Genomic DNA, 20,009 nt, shown 5'->3' with positions numbered 1-20,009 from the left:
TGAAGGCTAATGCTTTATTTGATTATATGGTTTAAGCATATACTGTGTGTGCAGAAAGAACACAAGAACAGAAACAAAGGGGTCCCATCTCTTGATCGGATACAAGGCTTCTGTTCAGTGATGGTGATGTCCCACAGTGCGAATGAACGCCACCTCAACGCCCTACTTTAGTTTCATTTTTCTCTATGTTGTGTTTCAAACAGCCAGAAGGTCAGCCTCTTCTGCAAAACACAATGTTATAAGACAGTGATAGAAATGGCAGTGATGCAAACACGAACAAAAAGTGAGGGGGAGCTGAGACACTCTGAACTACCATATGAATGGCTTCAAAGATGTTCCTTGACCTGCAGCTGGGTGAGTTTAAGCCTCACCCTAATGACTGAGTCACTTGACAAGCGTAGGTGTCGGCTTGGCTCAGTCACTCTCGCTCTCGTTTCTGGGTCAGAATGTTGTCTGTTCGAGCCCCATTTTGGAGACTTTGAGCTCACAGTCTAGACCGACGTGACAGTGGGAGCACTGCGCTGTCACAGGTGTTGTCCTTTAGGTGAGAGGTTAACCTAAGGTCTCGTCTGCTGTCCCAATGGGGCTGATATTGCAGGAAGGTGGGATTAAGGGAGATTGTAAAATATGGTCATGGAATAATAATACTTGCATTTGATATAGCGCCTTAACACATCGTTGAGACGTCTCAAAGTGCTTCACAGAATACACTGTAAAGTGAATTGACCGTGTATTTTGTGGGAGAAACACAGCAGCCAAGTGCAAACAGCAGCATCCCACAAACAGTTGTGGATTGAGTGACCAAATTATTATTATTGGGGGTGGAGAGTAGAGGGATTATTACTCCTAAAATAGTAATAACAAATAATAATAAATGGAAAGCTGGAATGGGCCGCATTGACCTCTCCTGTTACTGATTTCCTACAAGCAGCGTTGGTACCTGCTGGGACTGCATCACAGTACTCTTCACACTCCTTCAAAGAGTAGAACTTGTTGCCATTTCCTTGACATCCACCGTAGATGAAAGGTTTGCATTTCCCGAGGACGGAGTCAAAAGCCCAGAGATCTACTGCAATTTTGCATGGCCCAATTTCTATGGGCAGCCTGCAGGCGGCTGTGAGAAGAGAAAATCACATACATTAGTAAGGATTTGGACCACAGGGTTGGAGGAATAATGGCACAAGAAATTGCAATGTACTTCTGTAGGGATTCTCCAAATGCATTTGGGTTCTGTCAGCATGATCGGGCACCTGAAAACAGCGAGAAACTCTCCTGACATTGCCTGAGATGGTAAAGTCTAGATCCAGGAAACTTGATAGATTGAAAGTCAATGATAGATCCCAAATAGGTGTCAGCCTGGCTCAGTAGCACTCTCGCCTCTGGATCAAAAGGATGTTGGTTCAGGTGCACATACTGCCCATCTGTGCCATTCTGCCCTAACTTTTGAAACACCCTTCCACTACACCTTCAATTCACCTACTCATTATCGGTCTTTAAATCTCACTTAAAATCTACCTCTATCTATAGTCACCTCCCCCTCTCCCTTCCTCGGTGTCTGACTCCATCAAAAGGCGCTATATAAGTACAGCAACAAGTGCAACAAAATTATATTTATATAGCGCTTTTCCACAACCTTCCCCAAATGCTTTCCAGAATTAGGTAAGCAGGTATTCCATTCCAACAATCTATCTCTGGGATTTCCACATGTAGGTGGGATGCATGGAATTCTCAGTTTGATTTGGAGACTCTTAAGCACGGTGCTGGGTTTCCACAAGTGTCAGATACTCCGTTACCCCCCAAAAATGTCGGAAAGACGCCTCAAGGTACAACAACAACAAGATTCCATTTATAGAGCGCCTTTCACGTTGGGAGGACGTCCCAAGGCGCTGTACAGCTGGGTCAGGACCCGAGCAGGGGGGAAATGGTCAGGGTGAGGGGAGGGAGGGGAGGGAGCGAGGAAGGGGTAGAGAGTCGAGAGGGGAGCTGAAGACACGGTCAAAGAGAAAGGTCTTGAGACCGGCCTTGAAGGAGGAAAGGGAGGAGGCATGTCGAAGGCACTGGGGGATAGAGTTCCAGAGCCTCGGGGCTGAGAGGCTGAAGGCCCGGCCACCGATGGTAGGGCGGTTGGGGCGGGGGATGTGGAGCAGACCGGAGCCAGAGGAACGGAGGGTCCGGGCAGATAGGTAGGTAGTAGGTCGGAGAGGTAGGAGGGAGCGAGGCCGTGAATGGCCTTGTAGGTGAGGATGAGGACCTTGATTCGATCCTCTGGGGGATGGGGAGCCAGTGGAGGCGAGCGAGGGTGGGAGTGATGTGGTCCCGAAGCCTGGTGCGGGACAGTACACGAGCTGCAGAGTTCTGAATGACCTGCAGTGTGGAGGGAGGGCCGGAAGGCCGGCGAGGAGAGAGTTCCCATAGTCCAGCCTTGAGGTGATAAAGGCGTGGACCAGAGTTTCAGTAGCGTGAGGGGTGAGGTAGTGCCGTAGTCTGGCGATATTCCGGAGGTGATGGAAGGCAGTGCCAGTTGTGGCGCGGATATGAGGGAGAAAGGACAGCTCAGGGTCGAACAGAACCCCGAGGTTCCTGATGGCTTTGAGAGGTGGAGAGTGCAGCCTTGGATGCTGATGCTGTCAGCGCCTGAGGTGCGGAGGTACTGGACAGTTAAGGGTTTGCAAGTTATTGGTGTGGTCCATGAGCCTCTCACCTACAGTCCTGCATCTCTGCAGGCAAATCTGTTCAGTCAGGAAGTTATTGCCATTGCCAGAGCAACCGCCGTAAACAAACTTCGCACACGTCATCGTCGACTGGTTGTAATGGAAGCGTTCGTGGTGCCCAAAGCATATCCCGGGCTCGGCTGGCAGCTGGCACGCCGCTTAAGGAACAAAACACGAAAAGAGGAGAGCGCTGTCAGGAATCGGGTTAAGGAACCAGTGTAAATCAGCAAAGGAGTGGATTAACAAATGCTGCAAATGAACAAATTAATTTGATTTAAATTAATTTAATTTGCAAATTAATTTGGACCATTAGTTAATCGTTAACTTCATTTTAATGATTAACAAATGGTGCAAATTAACAAATTAATTCGATTTAAATTAATTTAATGATTAACAAATGGCGCAAATGAGCAAAAATCTTGATTAACAAAAGGGGGCAAATGAGCAGAAATCCCAATTAAGAAATAGCTCAAATTAGCCCCAGAGTTGGAATGCCAGGATTTAACATACCTTCAACATCAGTTCTGCTGAAGAAGGGGACATTAGAAGGAAGCAAACCAGATCCTTCCTCAGGTTCGACCACAGCCATTCTTCGCACTCGTTGCTTACAGGGGAAAAAAAAGTCAGTGTCTGTCATACAAGTTCCTTTCTCAACGAAGCTGAATTCTTTGAGCAAAACACGATCAGCTCCTGATTGAAGCTGTTGTACTAAAGTATGTGGTACTGGAATTTCATAAACTATATTAGCCCCAATTATATTTCCGGGAACAGTGGAGAGGGTGAATCTCGCTCACACATTGGGCATTGTCAAGGTGAGCAGTGTCTGCCTGGAATACTGAATATAGTTCTGGTCGCTGTGACATAACGGACTTCCCAGGCCCTACAGGCAGCGAAGAAAAGAGCCACGAGGATGATCCCCAGTGTTAACGTAATGAGCAACGATTGGACAAGCTGAGGCTCTTCAGTCTTGGAATTACACGTGAATATTTTCTGTGATGCTGGACTCATTTATGAAACAGCTTCATACTCTGATGAGGCGAGGTTGGTGAGTTTCTGAAGAGGGATTTTTCGGAGGGTGAGATCCACAGCCATGAAGTGAATGACTAATTTTATTTGGGAGATTGTTGGACAGAGACTGAGAGAAACTCCTTTCTCTTTTCGAATAGTGCCATGGGATCCTTAGCGTCCACCTGAACAGGCAGACAAGACACTTGTTTTCACGTGTCATCCAAAAGACAGCGTCTCTGACGAAGCAAAATCTCTACCTGGACGGTAGACTATATAAGTTCAAACAACAACAAATTGTATTTACATAGCGCCTTCGGGAGGATGTCCCAAACTCCTGATTGTGGGGCTCTCGTATGTGAAAGACGCTGTATGAAAATGAAATTTAACAACAACAACTTGCATTTGCGTAACGCGAGGCAGTGTCTCATTGCACTTAACAGTGACCACTGAACAAATCTCCAGCTCACCTGGTTTTGGGATTCTGGTAAAGTCTTGTCCGACACACATTCATCTGGTAAAATAGACAAGGTAAGAATAACTCAGGGTCAATGTCACCTTTTGTAACACTCTTTTAGAAAAGCAGAAAAAATAAATTGAATTAATTTAGGAAAAGCTTTAAGAAAGAACGCAAATTTTTCCTCTCCTAAATTCCAACCTTGACTTGCAAAAAGGGAGCTGTCTAATTCTGAGTTGTCTTGGTCTACATAGAGTCCTAATTTCAGATAAACTGAAGCAGCAGAACAAGAGGACATAGGCTCATGGTTGCAAGGGGCAAGTTCAGGACAGACACTAGGAAGTATTTCTTTACCCAGAGGGCAATTCAGCACTGGAACAGCGTTACCCGAGAGGGTCGTTGAGGCCAGGACAATGGACTCATTTAAGTCTTGGTGCTGTAATGAGAGGATGGTAGACGAGGTGTTCAAGAAAGATGAGATCAAGTGGGCCAAAGGGCCTTTTCATCTGAATCTCTTGTGACCTTGAAGATATTTATTGGGCGTGCGTGCATGTGTGCATACGTGTGAATGAGTGTGTGTGTGTGCGTGTGCGGGTGCGTGCAGACATACCTGCCTTAGGCAACAGGAAAATACATTCTTCTGGAATGCCTTGATCCAAGGATATCTGACGGAAATCTTCCAGAAGGGCCGGCCTCAGCTCCTGTGCCCTCCCTGTCAATCAGTTAATTACACAATGGTCAAAAGCTCAACCAGCAAACCAACACACCAGGCTCAAAATTCTGCCTTGTCTTAGCTTGCGAGACGATTTTGTTGTAAAGTTGAAGGTGATATAGCGCCTTATCACGTCGTTGAGACATCTCAAAGCTTCACAGAATGTACTGTAAAGTGGATTGACTGTATTTTGTGGGTGAAACACTGGAACTAATTAAGCAGTGTCCCACAAACAGTCGTGGAGTTAGTGACCACTTTTTTTTGTGTGGAGGAATTATTAAGCCCGGAAAGCAATCCACCAATTGATTATCAACTGGGTTCCTACTTCCTGCTAGGTAAATAGAGGCATGTGGAGTAAGGAAACTTGCCTCAGCTTTTGCCCCGCCCGGAAATCTAACCCGGATCCACTCGCTTGCGAAGCAAATGCGCTAACCACTGAGCTACAGGACTATTTCTGTGTAATGACGCGATGCTGATATAATGCTTAACATTCCTTCTGACTCCGAGGTGAGACTGCTATCAACCAAGCCAGGCTGACACGCATTTGGAAGCCTGTTCCTTTTTTAAGAACTGTAGAGAAACTGGTTCCTGAAAGAAGCCTGAACCAAAGAATTTTCCCGAATTCTGCCCCATGTTAAAGGCCTAAAGCAGAACGGTGTGACAGACTGAGATTGGTTGGAATCAGTGGACTGGAATTGGATGGGTAATTGGAGTTGAGGTACAGATTAGCCATGATCTAATAAAATGGCGGAACAGACTTAAGGGAACTGAACGGCTGACTCCTTTTCCAAAGTTTCCAGGAATCAGAACTCTTACCGAACAACCTGAGTGTAGTCACTGTTTTGTTTGCCCCATGACTGTAGAAGACGACGACGGCATATTCGTGGTGTTTGCCGCGAATCACTCGGAATTCTTCGCCTAAGGTCGGGGTGTAAAATAAAGATTTCAGAGGTTTCTCTATTTGTATTCTTTCTGTGACACATTTAAACATTAGCATTTGCACTCATGCTTTAAGACCACCCTCCCACACACCCACACACAAACACACACATACACCACCTCCCTAGCCACAAAACCATATTTTCTTAAACTTAAGGTTAGAAATTATAACAATATATCATTGTCTAGCAAGCATTCTTGCTGCTACGACCACCCTACCCATTAGGGCTTTGGCTTGCACGGTCCACAGTATTGCAACAAATAAATAATCCACGGATTTATTATAAAGTGTAGTTATTGACTATGTATTTGTAGGCGCACAGCAACGTCCCACAGGCAGCCATGAAATGAGTGACCATATCAATGTCGGAAGGTGTGGTCAAAGCAAAAAGTATCAATGTATTTAAGAGGAGGCTCGATGCATGCATGAGAGAGAGTGGAACAGAGGGATGTAGGAGAGGGGGAATAAGAGGAGTGGATGATCACGTGGGGTGTAAACACCATTAGGGTAATGTCTCTGTGTCTCTTTACGAGGATGGGGAAATTCTAAGTAAGAAAGGCAGAGCATCGGAGATTGAGAGGGGATGTGATCATTAAGACACTGAAGGGGCATGACGGAGGAGATAGGGAAAAAATATACTTCCTTTAGTTGGGGAATCAGTGACGAGGGAGGGGAGGAGGAGGGGCACGGGTCTCAGGATTGTTAGCAAAAAAGGCAACGGAGGGTTTAATCAGCAGGAATTTCTTCACTCAGAGAGTTGTCAGGGTTTGGAATTTTTCACCACCAGTGACTCCTTCGGGCAAGTCAATAGAATCGTTCAGTAGGGAACTGGATCATTGAAACTGGAGAGCTGGAAAGTGGATTAATTAAAATAATGTAGAATAAGGAGTAATCTTTGCCTTTTGCATTGTGAGGACGTCTCAAAGTGATTGATGCATTCTGTAGCTGAGTGACCTCCTCCTATAGTTCCAGAATGTGAGATATGTCAGGAACTTTGGTTAGAAAATGAACAGCTGTCATTCCATATACGATAATCCTTACATTTGTTATCGAGCCTATCAAGTCAGGAATCAACAACAACAACTTGCATTTATATAGTGCCCTTCACGCGGGTTAGCGTTCCAAGTGCTTCAAAGAATGTACTGTAAAATATAGTGACTGAGTTTTACATCTAATAGCAATTTTTTGTGGAACGCTGCAGTGTGCAATTGGCTGCCGCGATTCGCCCACAAAATACACAGTCAATCCACTTCACAGTGTAGCTTGTGAAGCTCTTTGAGACGTCTCAACAACATGATAAGGCGGTATATCAAAATGCAAGGATTATTATTATTATCAATCAACATTTAATTAACCGAAGACATGAGGTACATGAATGAGGACAAGTCTACTGACTTACTTGACCTTGACCTTGAAAGTGCGAACCGACCAGGAGGCTGCAGCTTGTCACACATCACTGACATATTCGTACATCTGTCTCCTCTAAGAATAAAATCAACAACAACAACAACAAGATTACTTTTGTTTAGCGCCTTTCACGTCGGGAGGACGTCCCAAGTCGCTGAACAGTGTACAGCATTTCAGACCCAAACTGGGGTCAGGGGAGCAGAAGGGAGGGGAGGGGAAATGGGTTGGCCGCAGGCATGGTCGAAGAGGAGAGTCTTGAGGCGAGACTTGAAGGAAGCTAAGGAGACGGCGAGGCGGAGTGATTGGGGGATGGAATTCCAGAGGTTGGAGGCAGAGTACCTGAAGGCTCTCCCGCCAATGGTGGGGCGGGTGAGTCGGGGGACGTGGAGCAGGCCAGAGCCGGCTGAGCGGAGGGAGCGGGCGGGTTGATAGGGGGTTAGGAGGTCGCAGAGGTAGGGTGGGACGAGGCCATGGAGGGCTTTGGAGGTGAGGACCAGGATTTTGAATTGGATCCTCTGAAGGATAGGGAGCCAATGGAGTCGGGCGAGAATGGGGGAGATGGGGGTCACAATCCAGGGAGTTACAAAAAGCATTCAACTGCACCCAATAATTCACCTCCCAAGTCCTCAGGAGAGGTTCGGATGAAGAAGGTCCTTCGACCCATTTGATCTCATCCAGAATTCCTACCCAACCATCTTCCCATCACAGCATCCATCAAGCTGTTTCTTTAAATGAGTCCTTGTGTCTTGGCCTCAATCAGGATTCCTGGGAACCTGTTCCAGTCATTAATTACCCTCTGGGTTTGGAAACACGCATATACACACGCACTCATCACACACATACAGCATCTGATTTGCGCTTGCTCGGTCACATAAAACAGCCATGAAGTGAATGACCAATTTTATCTGGGGGATTGCTGGCCAGGACACTGGGAGAGAGAGAGAAACTCCCTTCTCTTTTCCAATAATGTTACACCCCCACAACACCGTCGAAAATGAGAAGGGAGCAAACTTTTAGTCTGTAACCAGCATGGGGTTCACTACACAACCATGGGAACTGCACTAATTGTTTTTTTTAGAGAGAAACACTATAATAATAATAATAATAATAATAATAAATAATAATCTTTGCATTTGATATAGCGCTTTTCACATCTTCTAGACGTCCCAAAGCGCTTCACAGAATATACTGTAAAGTGAATCGACTGTATATTTGTGGGTGAACGCGGCAGCCAATTGCGCACAGCAGCGTCCCACAAACTGTCATGGATTGAAAATGACCAATTTTTTATTATTGTTTTGTTTTTTGGAGGGATTATTATTATTACTAATAATAATAATAATAATAATTATTAGTAATAATAATACTACTACTATTGGTGAGCACACAGTCGAGATTGACACTCCAGCCCAGTCCTGGAAGAAAAGAGAAGGGTATATTTCTCCTGGTGTACTGGTAAACAATTCCCCCTCCACCCTTCCCCACAATTAAAAACAAATTAATCGTTAACTTCATGGCTATGTGTAAATTGGCTGCCATGTTTGCCAACAAACACTCAGTCGCTAACAATTCCCTGTAATGTGCTTTGAGGCATTTTGATGCGTCCAATGGTGAATAATAGTAATCCTTGCATTTGATAGAGTGCCTTTTCACGTCGTTGGGACGTCACAAAGCGCTTCACGGAATATATTGTAAAGTGGATCGACTGTATTTTGTACACAGCGGTGTACTGAAAACAAGCGGATTGAGTTTCATTGGATTTTTTTCATCGAACACAAGGATTATTTTTATGAAAATCCAGCATTGCAGTAAAGACGGAACACACAAACCCTGCGTCTTACACATAAAACAAATGTGAAGCATGGATTTTGCCAGGCTGGTCAGATTCCTCCAAAGAATACGTTGTCATCTTCAATTCGGCCCTGATCTGCTGTATCCTGGGGTAATCAGTTGCCAAGGCAATGCTGTTCCACTTCCCGAGAAACTGGGAGAAGAAACAGACAAAATGCATTCATTTTGCGAAGTACGCGGTCATCTTATATAATAATAATAACAATCCTTGCCTTTGATATAGCGCCTTATCACGTCTTCGAGACGTCTCAAAGCGCTTCACAGAATATACCGTGAAGTGAATTGACTGTATATTTTGTGGATGAATCGCGGCAGCCAATTGCACACAGCAGTGTCCCACAAACAGTCGTGAATTGAAGTGTCCAATTTATTTTTTTAAAGATTTATTAGCCCGCAAAAAGCGATCCGCCGATCGATTAACAACCAGATTCCTACTTACTGCTAGCTTAAACGTGTGCATTTGATATAGCACCTTACAATGCAGTTGATACATCTCAAAAGCGCTTCACAGAATATACTGTATTATGTACTGGTTATTTTGTGGGACGTTGCTTTGTGAAAAATTACGTTCTTCTACAAAATGCACAGTCACAAAAGTACAGTCACAGAAAGTAAATCCTGTGAAGCGCTTTGAGACGTCCCACCCGATACGACAGGCGCTACATCAAAGGCTTATTATTATAAACCCATTCTCCAGTCTAACTACAGTCTAAGTCATGGACTTCCACGGAAATGAATCAAACATTTTGTATAGAAAAACTAGATATTACCGGAGTGACGTCAAAATTCTCCAGAACAGGAATGCCACTTTCAACAGGCATTCCAGTTACTGCCTTCAGGAGAAAGCACAGAGAGGAGATTGCCAAAACCAGAAGACACGCTCGCCCCATTCTCTCAGTTGTGTTGGTCAGTCACTAACTGAGGCATTGAAAGTAAATCAGGTTAATATCTCAGGTGTCCAGCCTTCAGTCATGTGGGGAGTCAGATTGCACAATGTACCTACGTTGACATTTCTAGTTAATCACTGATCCCAGATCAAACCACTGAGAAGTCAACAAAACATGAAGACCAGTACATTTGCAAAGCTGTCTCACTGCCCACAACGAGGAGAGAATGAGGACAAATCTCACCCCCAAACGAAAATAACAAAAAACCTCACACTCCCATGAATGCTTCAATCCTCTTTTTTGGGGGGTGGGTGAGAGAGGGAACAGGGAAAAAAAGTCAGTCTTGGCTTTCTCTTGTAATTATTGCAAGAGCTCAGAATGAACTGGGACTATCAGTTTGTTTATTTGTTTGTCACAGAGAAAGCCTTGACCCAAAATCCCACGTTCCTAAATTGCAGATATCAGCAACTCTTTTCAGTGAACCTGGTTTTATAACAAGCAACTTTTATCTTTCCGGCTGCGTCACCATAATTGTAGCGGTGATTTGAATTATTCTTTAAATTAGCTCCAGCATTAACGCTTTGAGCAATAATCTGTGCATTTCATATAATGATAATAATAATAATCCTTGCATTTGATGTAGCACCGTATCACATCTTCAAGTCGTTCTCAAAGCACCTTACAGCGTATACTGTAAAGTGTAGTGACTGTGCATTTTGTGGGTGAGAAGTGGTTGTCAATAGGGGCTATCTGGGGGAAAACAAAACCCTCTTCCCCCCCCCCCCCCCCCCCACCCACACTCCCCTTTCCAGGATCATTTTTTGTTACTTCTCAGAGAGTCTGGAACTTGGCAAATTATTGAATTCAGACGGAACTTTGAATTCATTATTTTCTGTTTTTTCAAAGAATCTTGCAGAAAATTCTGCGTGCAGTGAAGTTGAGTCAATCTAGATCCGTACTAAGACAACAACAAGAACAACACATATCATCAGGAGCAAATCCCTGACTGTCCAGCGCCTTAGGACGTCCTCCTGACGTGAAAGGCACTAGACAAATGTAGGTTGTTGTTGTTGATGTTGTTAAGTGCTTTGGGAAGTCTTCCCAAGATGAAAGGCACTGTATAAATGTAAATGTGTATTGTATCGACCCACTCATGTGAAATTATGGACATAAATGACAGATAAGTATGAAACAGACAAGGCAACAGTTTGCTACTTGTTTATAGTTTATTGCATAAAAGTGTGAATACAGCGCTCCAATATAAAGTGTGTCCATCAGGTGAATGTTCTTTGCATCTTGTTATATTTGAAACACTAATCCTACTTTTATTGCTGAACATTTCTCTGTCATTTTCTGCGTTTAAATCTGTAAAACAAAAAAAGGGACATTTAGATCCGTAGAGGCGTGTGAAGTGCTTTAAGACATTCTCTCAATATGAATAGTTCTATATAACAATAATAATTATTATCCTAGCATTTGATATAGCATCTTATCACGTCGTTGAGACGTCTCAAAGCCATCCATAGGATATAAAGTGTATTGACTGTTTATTTTGTGGGCAAACACCCAGTTTGTGCAGAGACATGACACTGGATTAAGACCACTCACCCAATTGCGGCTTGGTTGGCATTCTTCTGTGGGAAGCAAAGAAACGGAAAATTAACAGGTGGGGAAGTGATGATTTCATTTTGACAAAAGTTGTGACAAGTGCTGAATTGTTTGAAATTATTTGAATATGCAGCCATGTGTACATGTAGAGAGGTCTGTCCGAATATGTTGTGTGCATGTGAAGCGGTGTGTACGTGTAGCAGTGTGTACTGTATATTTAGCAATGGTGTGTATATGTAGAAGTGTGTATTCATAGCGCTGTGTGTATGCAGTTGTGTGTAGATGTAATACTGGGTGTATGTGATATATGTAGTATGTATATGTAGTTTGTGTATATGTCGCACTGTGTATATGTGATTGTTCAGTAAAACTGTGTTTTACCTTCTTTGGGGAACATTTGAATGTTATCTTCATTTAGTCCTTGGGCAAAACAGTATTGTCTGAACTCCTTAACAAGCTCTGACCTCAGCTCCTGGCCTCTGCCTGGAAACAGTAAAGGACAGTTAGGCTGGATCTTTGGTGAGCAGGTTTTGTATGTTTACATTTATTCAGCACTATCTGATCTATTGCATTTCACACTGTGTGTGGACCTCAAGCCTGTAACAACACCAAGTCAAAGGAGATCACAGTGTGAACAACAGTAAAAAATGACATTTGTATAACATCTTTCACAGCAGAAAGATGGCGAAGGACACTGGACAGTTAAGCATTTGCACCCAAGTTGGGGGCTAGAATCAAGGCAGGGGAAGGAGAATTGGGGGTGGGAGTGTGGCTGAAGGCACGGTCAAAGAGGAAGGTCTTGAGTTGCGCCTAGAAGGATGCGAGGGAGGGGGGAGGTGAGGGATTCAGGGATGGAGTTCCAGAGGGTGGGGACAGAAAAGCTGATGGCCAGACTGGTTAAACGTTGTGTAACCCTGACTGGCGAAGCTAAATTGGGAATATTGTGCACCTTCCCTTCAGGATGTGCTGTGCTGTGCAGTTTGGAAACTCTTAAGCATGGTGGTGGATACATGGACCCGGCAGGAGTGAGGGCTTTTACTCACTGAGCATTTTCACCAGCATCGTGACCTCATCGCCTTTGGTTTTAATACTGTGAACCAGGGCAAACTCATCATAGTTAGTCTCCACAACTCGGACATCATTGTCATTATTCCAACCTACAAATAAATTGGAAATCCACATGTCTTATATCAGATAAGAGTAGAGAGACAAGAGCAACAGCGAGGCAGAGATACAGACAGAGAAGTAGAGACACAGGGAGGCAGGCAAAGACAAGGACAGAGAAATAGTCACAGAGAGATGGGCAGAGTGACAGAAGGGTAGATAGACAACAACAGCAATAACAACAAATTACACTTATATAGCACCTTTCATGTCGGAAGGACATCCCACATAGTGTGAGGGAAAGAGAAAAAGTCAGAGAAAGAAACAGGAATAGTGAGGCATGAATGGGACGGAGAGATGGGCAGAGAATCAAACAGAGGGTGAAAGCCAGTAACAACAACAGCAACTTGCATTTCTATAGAGCCCTCCACGCCGGGCTTGGCTCTGGGCATTTAGCAGGAGTAAGCTGGTGCTGAGAGAGAGAGAGAGATAACAGAGGAAGAAGCTCTAGTTAAAACCCCAACTAACGTTTGCTGTGGTACTTGAAACGTCCTTCCTGATCTGTCTTGTTGTACACAAAGTCCATTTGCCAGCAGCCTCCAACCCTGTAAAATAACAATGATGGTTACTGTGTTGTGCTTGTGCGGCTCTGCAGAACCCAGCATCACATTCACACATACACCAAACATCGGGGGTGGATAGGAAAGGAAATTTTACACTATTTATTAACATCAGACCTGAAATTCCACCTATCCTTACCCTGTGTGTCCATTTTAGTCTTAAGGTGTGGATGTTCATTTGGAAGCCAATTTTCCACTTTATTATTTTGTTTGTTGTACGGTTTCGTGCCAGCCAGCGTGACTGACACATGTGTTAACCCAACGCCGTGCTTAAGAGTCTCCAGTGAGAGTTCCACCTACGCATGGAAATTTCCCTGCGCCTATAATGGGAAGATCTCTCTCTCCCGGGAGGGATGCACACTGCTCAGCTAATTCCGGAAAGTATTAGGCGCAGATTGGCAGGAGGCAGGCAGTGTGTGCATTGGGGTACCGCCGGAGTTTAACCTGCTAAAATTTCGAACGCTCGCTGGCAAGCTACCCTCTGCTTATCCAGCTAGGACCATTCTCACCGTTAGGGCTTCGGTTTGTAAGATTGACACGAAAAATCTCACTCCTAGTGATTGGCTTGCTCCTCCAAGTCAGCCTGGCTGTGCTGTCATCAGCAGAAGGATGATGCCTCTGACAATACAGCGCAACCCCTACCCTACATCCCCCCCACCTCCCCCACCCCCACCAGCACTGCTCTCGAGAGAGAGTCAGCCTTGACTACAGGCTCAAAACCCCTAATGGGGAGGGGGCAAGATGGTGCAATAAAATTGGCCTCAGTTCTCACTTGTTTTTGATGAGCGTGACGTTCAGGTGCCCATCTTCTCCGGGTGCCATGATGATGGTGCTCATCTTAAACTTGTCCTTCCTCCCCAGGAACCATTGTGCGTCCGAGGCCATTCCCACCACGTACCATTTCCCTAGGAACTAAACGCAGGCGTCAGTAACACGGACACCTGCAGCCACTCCGGGCAGCCCTGTGACCAGCTCTTAAATTGCCTGAGACTCAAAAATCCGTCCGCTTTAGTTGTAAATACATCGTAATTTCTTAAAAAAGAACTCCACCTCAATTTTCTCTGATCTGTTCTGTTCTGTTCTAGGAAAACCTCTCATCCCTGGCATCGTTCTGCACCCTCTCAACAATAACAATTATAATAATCCTTGCATTTGATACAGCGCCTTATCATGTGGTTGTGACCTCTCAAAGCGCATCACAGACTATACGGTAAAGTGAATTGACTATTTTTTGCGGGGGCGAAACACGGCAGAGGATTGCGCACAGCAGTGTCCCACAAACAGTCATGGATTGAAGTGACCAGTTTTTAGTCCATCTCACTATTTGTTTGAATCCCTCTCTCTGAGGGTCCTCTGGCTTGCAAGGCGAACGTGCTAACCAATATGCTACGGGACTCCACAATAGAAGAGAGGTGTAACTGGTGAGAGTACCTGGTTGAGGTCGAAGTTTTTCTGCACTGGGATATCTCCATGCACAGTCAGTGCACAGAGCACAATTACCCCAATCGCCAACACCGTTGCTCTCATTGCTGCTGCTGCTGCTGCGACCAGAGTTGCTCTCAACACACACACTGAAAGCTCGTCCCTTGTCACAGCGCTGTGTGTGTGGGATCACTTATTTATGCACCAGAAAGTGTCTCACGTCAGCGTGGCTGACAATGAACCTTACATCACGCATATTGAACTCATTTCAATGCGTTATACAACATCAAGATTTTTTCAGAAAGTCAGGATGCATAACAGATATTAACTATTTCACCACAAGGGTTGGACGAAAGTGAGCACAGCCGGCAGGGAGAAATAAATAACCATGCCTTAAAATAATAGTTTTGTTTAATAGATACATTCAGTATCTAATGTGGAGTTCTCTAGCGTATTGGTTAGATCTCATGAGACGTTAAAAGCAATCCAGGTGTCAGCCTGGCTCAGTTGATAGGCACATGATGAGTTAAACCGAGGTCTCGTCTGCCTGTTCAGGTGGACTTTAAAGATCCCATGGCACTGTCCGAAAAGAGAAGTGAGTTTCTCCTGATGTTGTGACCAGTAATTCCCCCAAATCAAATAGGTTATTTGTTTCATGGCTGTTTGTGGGACATTGCTGTGTGAAATTGAGCTGTCACATTCACTCACAAATACTGATTACTACAAACATTCTTACTCTAAGGGCTACAGAAAAACAATTTCAAACTTCCTTCATAGATTTAAAAAGAGAGCTCTTATCTCAATCTTCTCTTTACTGTTGTGTTCTAGGGTTCCTCCGATGGTACTTCATAAGGAAAACCTCTCATCACTGGCATTGCTCTGCACTTTCTCAATAATAATAATGATAATAATCCTTGCAATTGATACAGTGCCTTATCATGCTATACTTTATAGTAAAATCCTGTGAAGCTCTTTGAGACTGAAGTACGCTGTATCAAATGTCTTCGTTACTATACAGAGCCTTCTCACTTGCGTGAAACACCTCAAAGCGCCTCACACGATTTACTGTAAAGTATAGTGACTCTGTATTTTGCAGCAAATCTACATGCAAACAGCCACAAAGTGAATGACAAGTTTTACTTGGAGGTTTGTTGGCCAGTACACCAGGAGAAACTCCCTTCTCCTTTCAAATAATGTTATGGGATCTTATAATGTCCACCTGAACGTGAGGCAGTTCCCATCCCCCCCAGCTCTGTATGTACCTCCAACTTATGAGTTCGGACATGAGACTTGAACCCACTGACTCAGAGGTGAGAGTGCTACCAACTGAGCCAGGCTGACACCTGGATTACTTTAACATCTCATCGTCCTTCAGATGAGATGTTAAACTGAGATCCCATCTGCCACTTCAAGTGGACATAGCACTATTCGAAAAGAGAAGGGAGTTTCGTCCAGTGTCCTGGCCAACAATCCCCCCAAATAAAATCGTTCACTCACTCCATGGCTGCTTGTGGGACGCTGCTGTGCGCAAATTGTCTCCCGTGTTTCACCTACCAAATGCACAGTCAATCCACTTTACAGTATTTCCTGTGAAGCGCTTTGAGATGTCTCAAAGACATGATGAGGAGCTTCACCAATTGCAAGGATTATTTATTATTATTAAAGCGGTTAAAGCTCATGAACAAATAATACTTCACATAACGTCTGTGAGCTGTGATGTAAATTCAAGCGTAAAATAACTTGGAAATTAGGGAGTTGTAAACGGCCGTGAGGTTGGTGGACGCTGGTATGACAAACAGAAGTGCTAACCAGCAGAATCTGCCCTTTGCCATGTGGTTTGCGATTTTTATTCTGCAACAACTGAGAGGCGAGAATGAACTAGAGGGCAGAGCAGGGCTGTTATGTAAATGCACACTGTAAACAACATGTGCAACCGATTAAATAGTGAATCATCCCATTGTTTTTACAACGAAACTGACTCCTTTTTTTTCCACAGAGGTTTCTGTCCTCAGCATTTTGTCAGCCTTCCCGGTGCCAGGCACGATCACTGGCCGATCAACTGGTTGCTAGAGAGCGGAGGCGGTCTCGCAGACGCTACTCACGCTCCAAGAAATCAGGTGCAATCTCGCATCGATAGCAGGAGAACACCACCGTAGTAATAATAATAATACTAATCCTTGCATTTGATATTGCGCCTGCCTCATCACATTACTGAGACGTCTCAAAGCGCTTCACAGAATATACTGTGCATTTTGTGGGCGCAACGAGGCAGCCGATTGCGCACAAACCGTGTCCAACAAATCGTTGTTTAATACGGATATTATTATATTATATAGTAATATATATTAGTATCATATACGTGTTATATAGTTATACCGAGAGACTTCCCTCACGGTGGTAGAGGGGGGAGAACATTAGAAAACATAAATATGTTGCAGAAAATGTAAAATATGAATTAGATCAACTGGAAATTAGGAATATTTAGAATCAGACCCAGTTGCTGCAAAGAACTTCCTAATCATTCGGACCTTACATTTCAAGTGCTTTGAGACATCCTCCCGACGTGAAAGACCCAACATAAACGTGAATCGTATATTTTTATTCTGCAACGAGAACTGATCCAGCGTGCTGTAAACACGGTGCAAACAACATTTGTGACCAATTAAGCACCAAAGCCCGTAGCGGATTGATTGAAAACAAACACCACATAACTGTGACCATTGGAAGTGAGCACTGAGCCCTCGAGGCAAAGCAGGAGTGACAAGAGCTGCTCTATTGCGTGATTCCTTATTAGTATAAGTATTATTTAATAATAGTATTATCCCCCACCCGGCCTGCCCCGCTATCAGCGGTCAGTCCTTCAGCCTTTCTGCCTCCACCCTAGGGAACTCCATTCTCTTCGCCTCGCTCCCTCCCTTGCCTCCTTCAAGGCGCATCTCAAACCCCCTCTCTTCGACCAAGCTTTTGGCCACCCTCCTCGTTAGTCGGTTGTTAGTCGATTGGTGCATCAAATTCCAGAGGTGATAATCCCTTCAAAAAATAATAACTTAAAGTCACTCAATCCACGACTGTTTGTGGGGTCGCTGCTGTGCACAATTGGCTGTCGCGTTTTGGCCACAAAATATAGTCAATTCACTTTACAGTATACTCTGTGAAGCGCTTTGCAACATCGCAACGATTTTAAAAGCACTTACCAAATGCAAGGATTATTATTATATGTATTATAATTTAAATAGAAAGTGTATTCCAAAATGTTAAAAGATCTATAATCTTGCCGGTGTCTTCAGTCACCGGTTTACTACCCTGTTTTCTGTTATCTAGCTTTGGTTTCACAACTGAACAGATATTTGCAGGAGCGGGTGCTGGTGTTAGCACCTTGAATGCAGATGGTGTCATCCTAAATGATAATGAATAGCGTTTGATGCAGGGCCTGTTTCGGAGATAAAGAGGTTGATTACAACCCAAGGTACAGCAAGCAGTGTCGTTAGGAAACGTCCCAGTTCGTTCACTTCAAGAATGGTTGATGGAGAAAGACAGGTTTTATTTAACGTGGGAGGAGAGAGGAGCACAATCAAGAGGATCACAACACAACCATGAATTTCTTATCACACTTGGCTTTATTTGGTTGAACTGAATGGAACAACACAGGTCGCTCTGCGTGAGGGGTGCTATGTAAATGCAAGTTGTTGTTGCTGTTGACCTGTTACATGGAAAGCCCCACTTCATGGGAACCCTGTGAGCAACACTCGCTCACACTTTGCTTCCTTCTTTTCCCCGTTTTAACTGTCGTCTGGAAAACAAACAAAACAATTGGAGCGTCAGTCGAACACATCTCCCTCCGTTATCCTTTCTGTTGCTGAAGCCAGGCTCGTCTGATGACTTTTTCCCCACTTAGTGCCCAAAGAGAATTCCATAGGAAATTCCAGGGATAATATTCCCAAATCATGTCAATCCCATTTCCAAAAGACAGGGATGAGTGGATAAGTGAACAAAAAGATTGGATAGATTGAGTTTTCCTCTCTGGAGACTGAGGGATTAGGGGTTCCTTTGAAATATAAACACCAGCACTAGTTGGCCCAAATGGCCAATTTCCGTGCCAATATAATTCCATGTAACTGTGCAGGAGGGAATGGCCGGCTATTTTTCTTTTTGAACCATGCCTCCGCCCCCCCACCACCCCCGCCCCACCACCCCACCCCCGCCCCAACGCCCCTGCTGAAAAAAAAATTGGCCAAATCAGGAAATTGCAGATTTCCTCTGGCTTAGAAGCGAGAGTGCTCCTGACTGAGCAGTGCAGGCCAGCACCCAAGTTCCCACGCTCTGAAAGGAAAGAATGGATTTACCCAGTCTGTGAAATTCATCCGCTGACTGGCAATGGCCTGAAAGAGACAGAACAAGCAAAATCAATCAACCTTTCAACAATCGCAACGTTGTGTGCAATAGGGCCCAGCTCAGCTAACAGCTCACAAACACTCAAGCCTCAAGTGCTGCTGTGGAATAATATTACAGTGGCTGCTGGTACAAATAATAATAGTGGTAATCATCATTATAATAATCTTTGGATTTGATATATATCACTATGATATTGAAATGTCTCAAACGTCTCAGGATTTACTGCAGTCGGTAGCGACCTTGTGTTTTGTAGGTGAACTCGGCAGCTAATTTGCTCCTGCACAAGCAGCCACGAAGTGAGTGACCAATTTTATTGCTGGTAATAATAATAATAATAATAATAATCCTTGCATTTGATATAGCGCCTCATCACGTCTTCGAGACATCTCAAAACGCTTCACAGGATATACTGTAAACTGTGAATTGACTCTATATTTTGTGGTTTTGCTCAGAAAGCTAAGAGTTCCTGGGAAGGGACTGACCATAAGAAGGGAATTCGTAAATGAAGATTTCCGGGATCTTGTGCTGGATCACGTGCTGGCGAAACTTCATTTGTATATTCTCATCCAACTCTGTGCTCCTTCCTACAAATACAGAAGGTTATTAACAGCATGACCTGAAGATGGGGAAGGAGGGGCAAGGCGGAGAGAGTTCCCAAGTTTTGAGGCGTAGTGGCTGAAAGCATGACCAGAAAAACATCTGAGAGAGCAAATTGACCAGAGGGCATCAATTTAAGACAGCCAGCAAATGAGCAAATGGGGAGGTTAGGAGGAACTTTTTCACTCACTGAGCGGTTAGTATATGGAATGACCTGCCGGAAGCAACAGTTGAGGCAGAATCCATATTTGTTTTCCAAAGGGAATCAGATAGATACTTAAAAACCTAACGGGAAA

General features: G+C 44.3%; 2 protein-coding genes across 2 annotated transcripts; both read right to left on the bottom strand.

Annotated features, from left to right (window-relative positions):
- On the bottom strand, window positions 1–14,932 carry LOC103183099 (protein AMBP). Its single transcript, XM_007900369.2, has 16 exons — window positions 14,734–14,932; window positions 14,075–14,214; window positions 13,211–13,287; window positions 12,622–12,735; window positions 11,960–12,061; window positions 11,579–11,604; window positions 9,854–9,994; window positions 9,074–9,216; window positions 7,225–7,307; window positions 5,702–5,803; window positions 4,784–4,885; window positions 4,187–4,230; window positions 3,222–3,315; window positions 2,702–2,869; window positions 941–1,114; window positions 1–221 (listed from the first exon to the last, which is right to left on the bottom strand). The coding sequence occupies exons 1-16, from the start codon at window positions 14,827–14,829 to the stop codon at window positions 196–198; spliced, it is 1,632 nt and encodes a 543-aa protein (XP_007898560.1). The 5' UTR covers window positions 14,830–14,932; the 3' UTR covers window positions 1–195.
- Window positions 14,933–18,322: 3,390 nt separating this feature from the next.
- LOC121849582 (complement component C8 gamma chain-like) lies at window positions 18,323–19,700 on the bottom strand (the record flags this gene model as incomplete). Its single annotated transcript, XM_042337661.1, is given in 3 exon segments — window positions 18,323–18,514; window positions 19,068–19,103; window positions 19,599–19,700. Coding segments are annotated over 3 exon segments (149 nt in total), but the record flags the coding sequence as incomplete, so codon positions are not given.
- Between the last annotated feature and the right edge of the window lie 309 nt (window positions 19,701–20,009).

This window comes from Callorhinchus milii, unplaced genomic scaffold (assembly GCF_018977255.1).
Source record: "Callorhinchus milii isolate IMCB2004 unplaced genomic scaffold, IMCB_Cmil_1.0 Scaffold8, whole genome shotgun sequence".
Taxonomy (NCBI): Eukaryota; Metazoa; Chordata; class Chondrichthyes; order Chimaeriformes; family Callorhinchidae; genus Callorhinchus; species Callorhinchus milii.
Note: the sequence above shows the minus strand (reverse complement) of the source record. Positions and strands in the feature narration are given on the sequence as shown.

What these genes read in the sequence shown, in the direction of transcription:
- LOC103183099 (XM_007900369.2), bottom strand. Translation starts at nt 14,829, where the DNA reads ATGAGAGCAACGGTGTTGGCGATTGGGGTAATTGTGCTCTGTGCACTG. An exon ending in AAAACTTCGACCTCAACCAG is followed by an intron (nt 14,215 to 14,733) that starts GTACTCTCACCA and finishes GCCTGCGTTTAG; the next exon opens with TTCCTAGGGAAATGGTACGT. An exon ending in AGAATTTTGACGTCACTCCG is followed by an intron (nt 9,217 to 9,853) that starts GTAATATCTAGT and finishes TTCTTCTCCCAG; the next exon opens with TTTCTCGGGAAGTGGAACAG.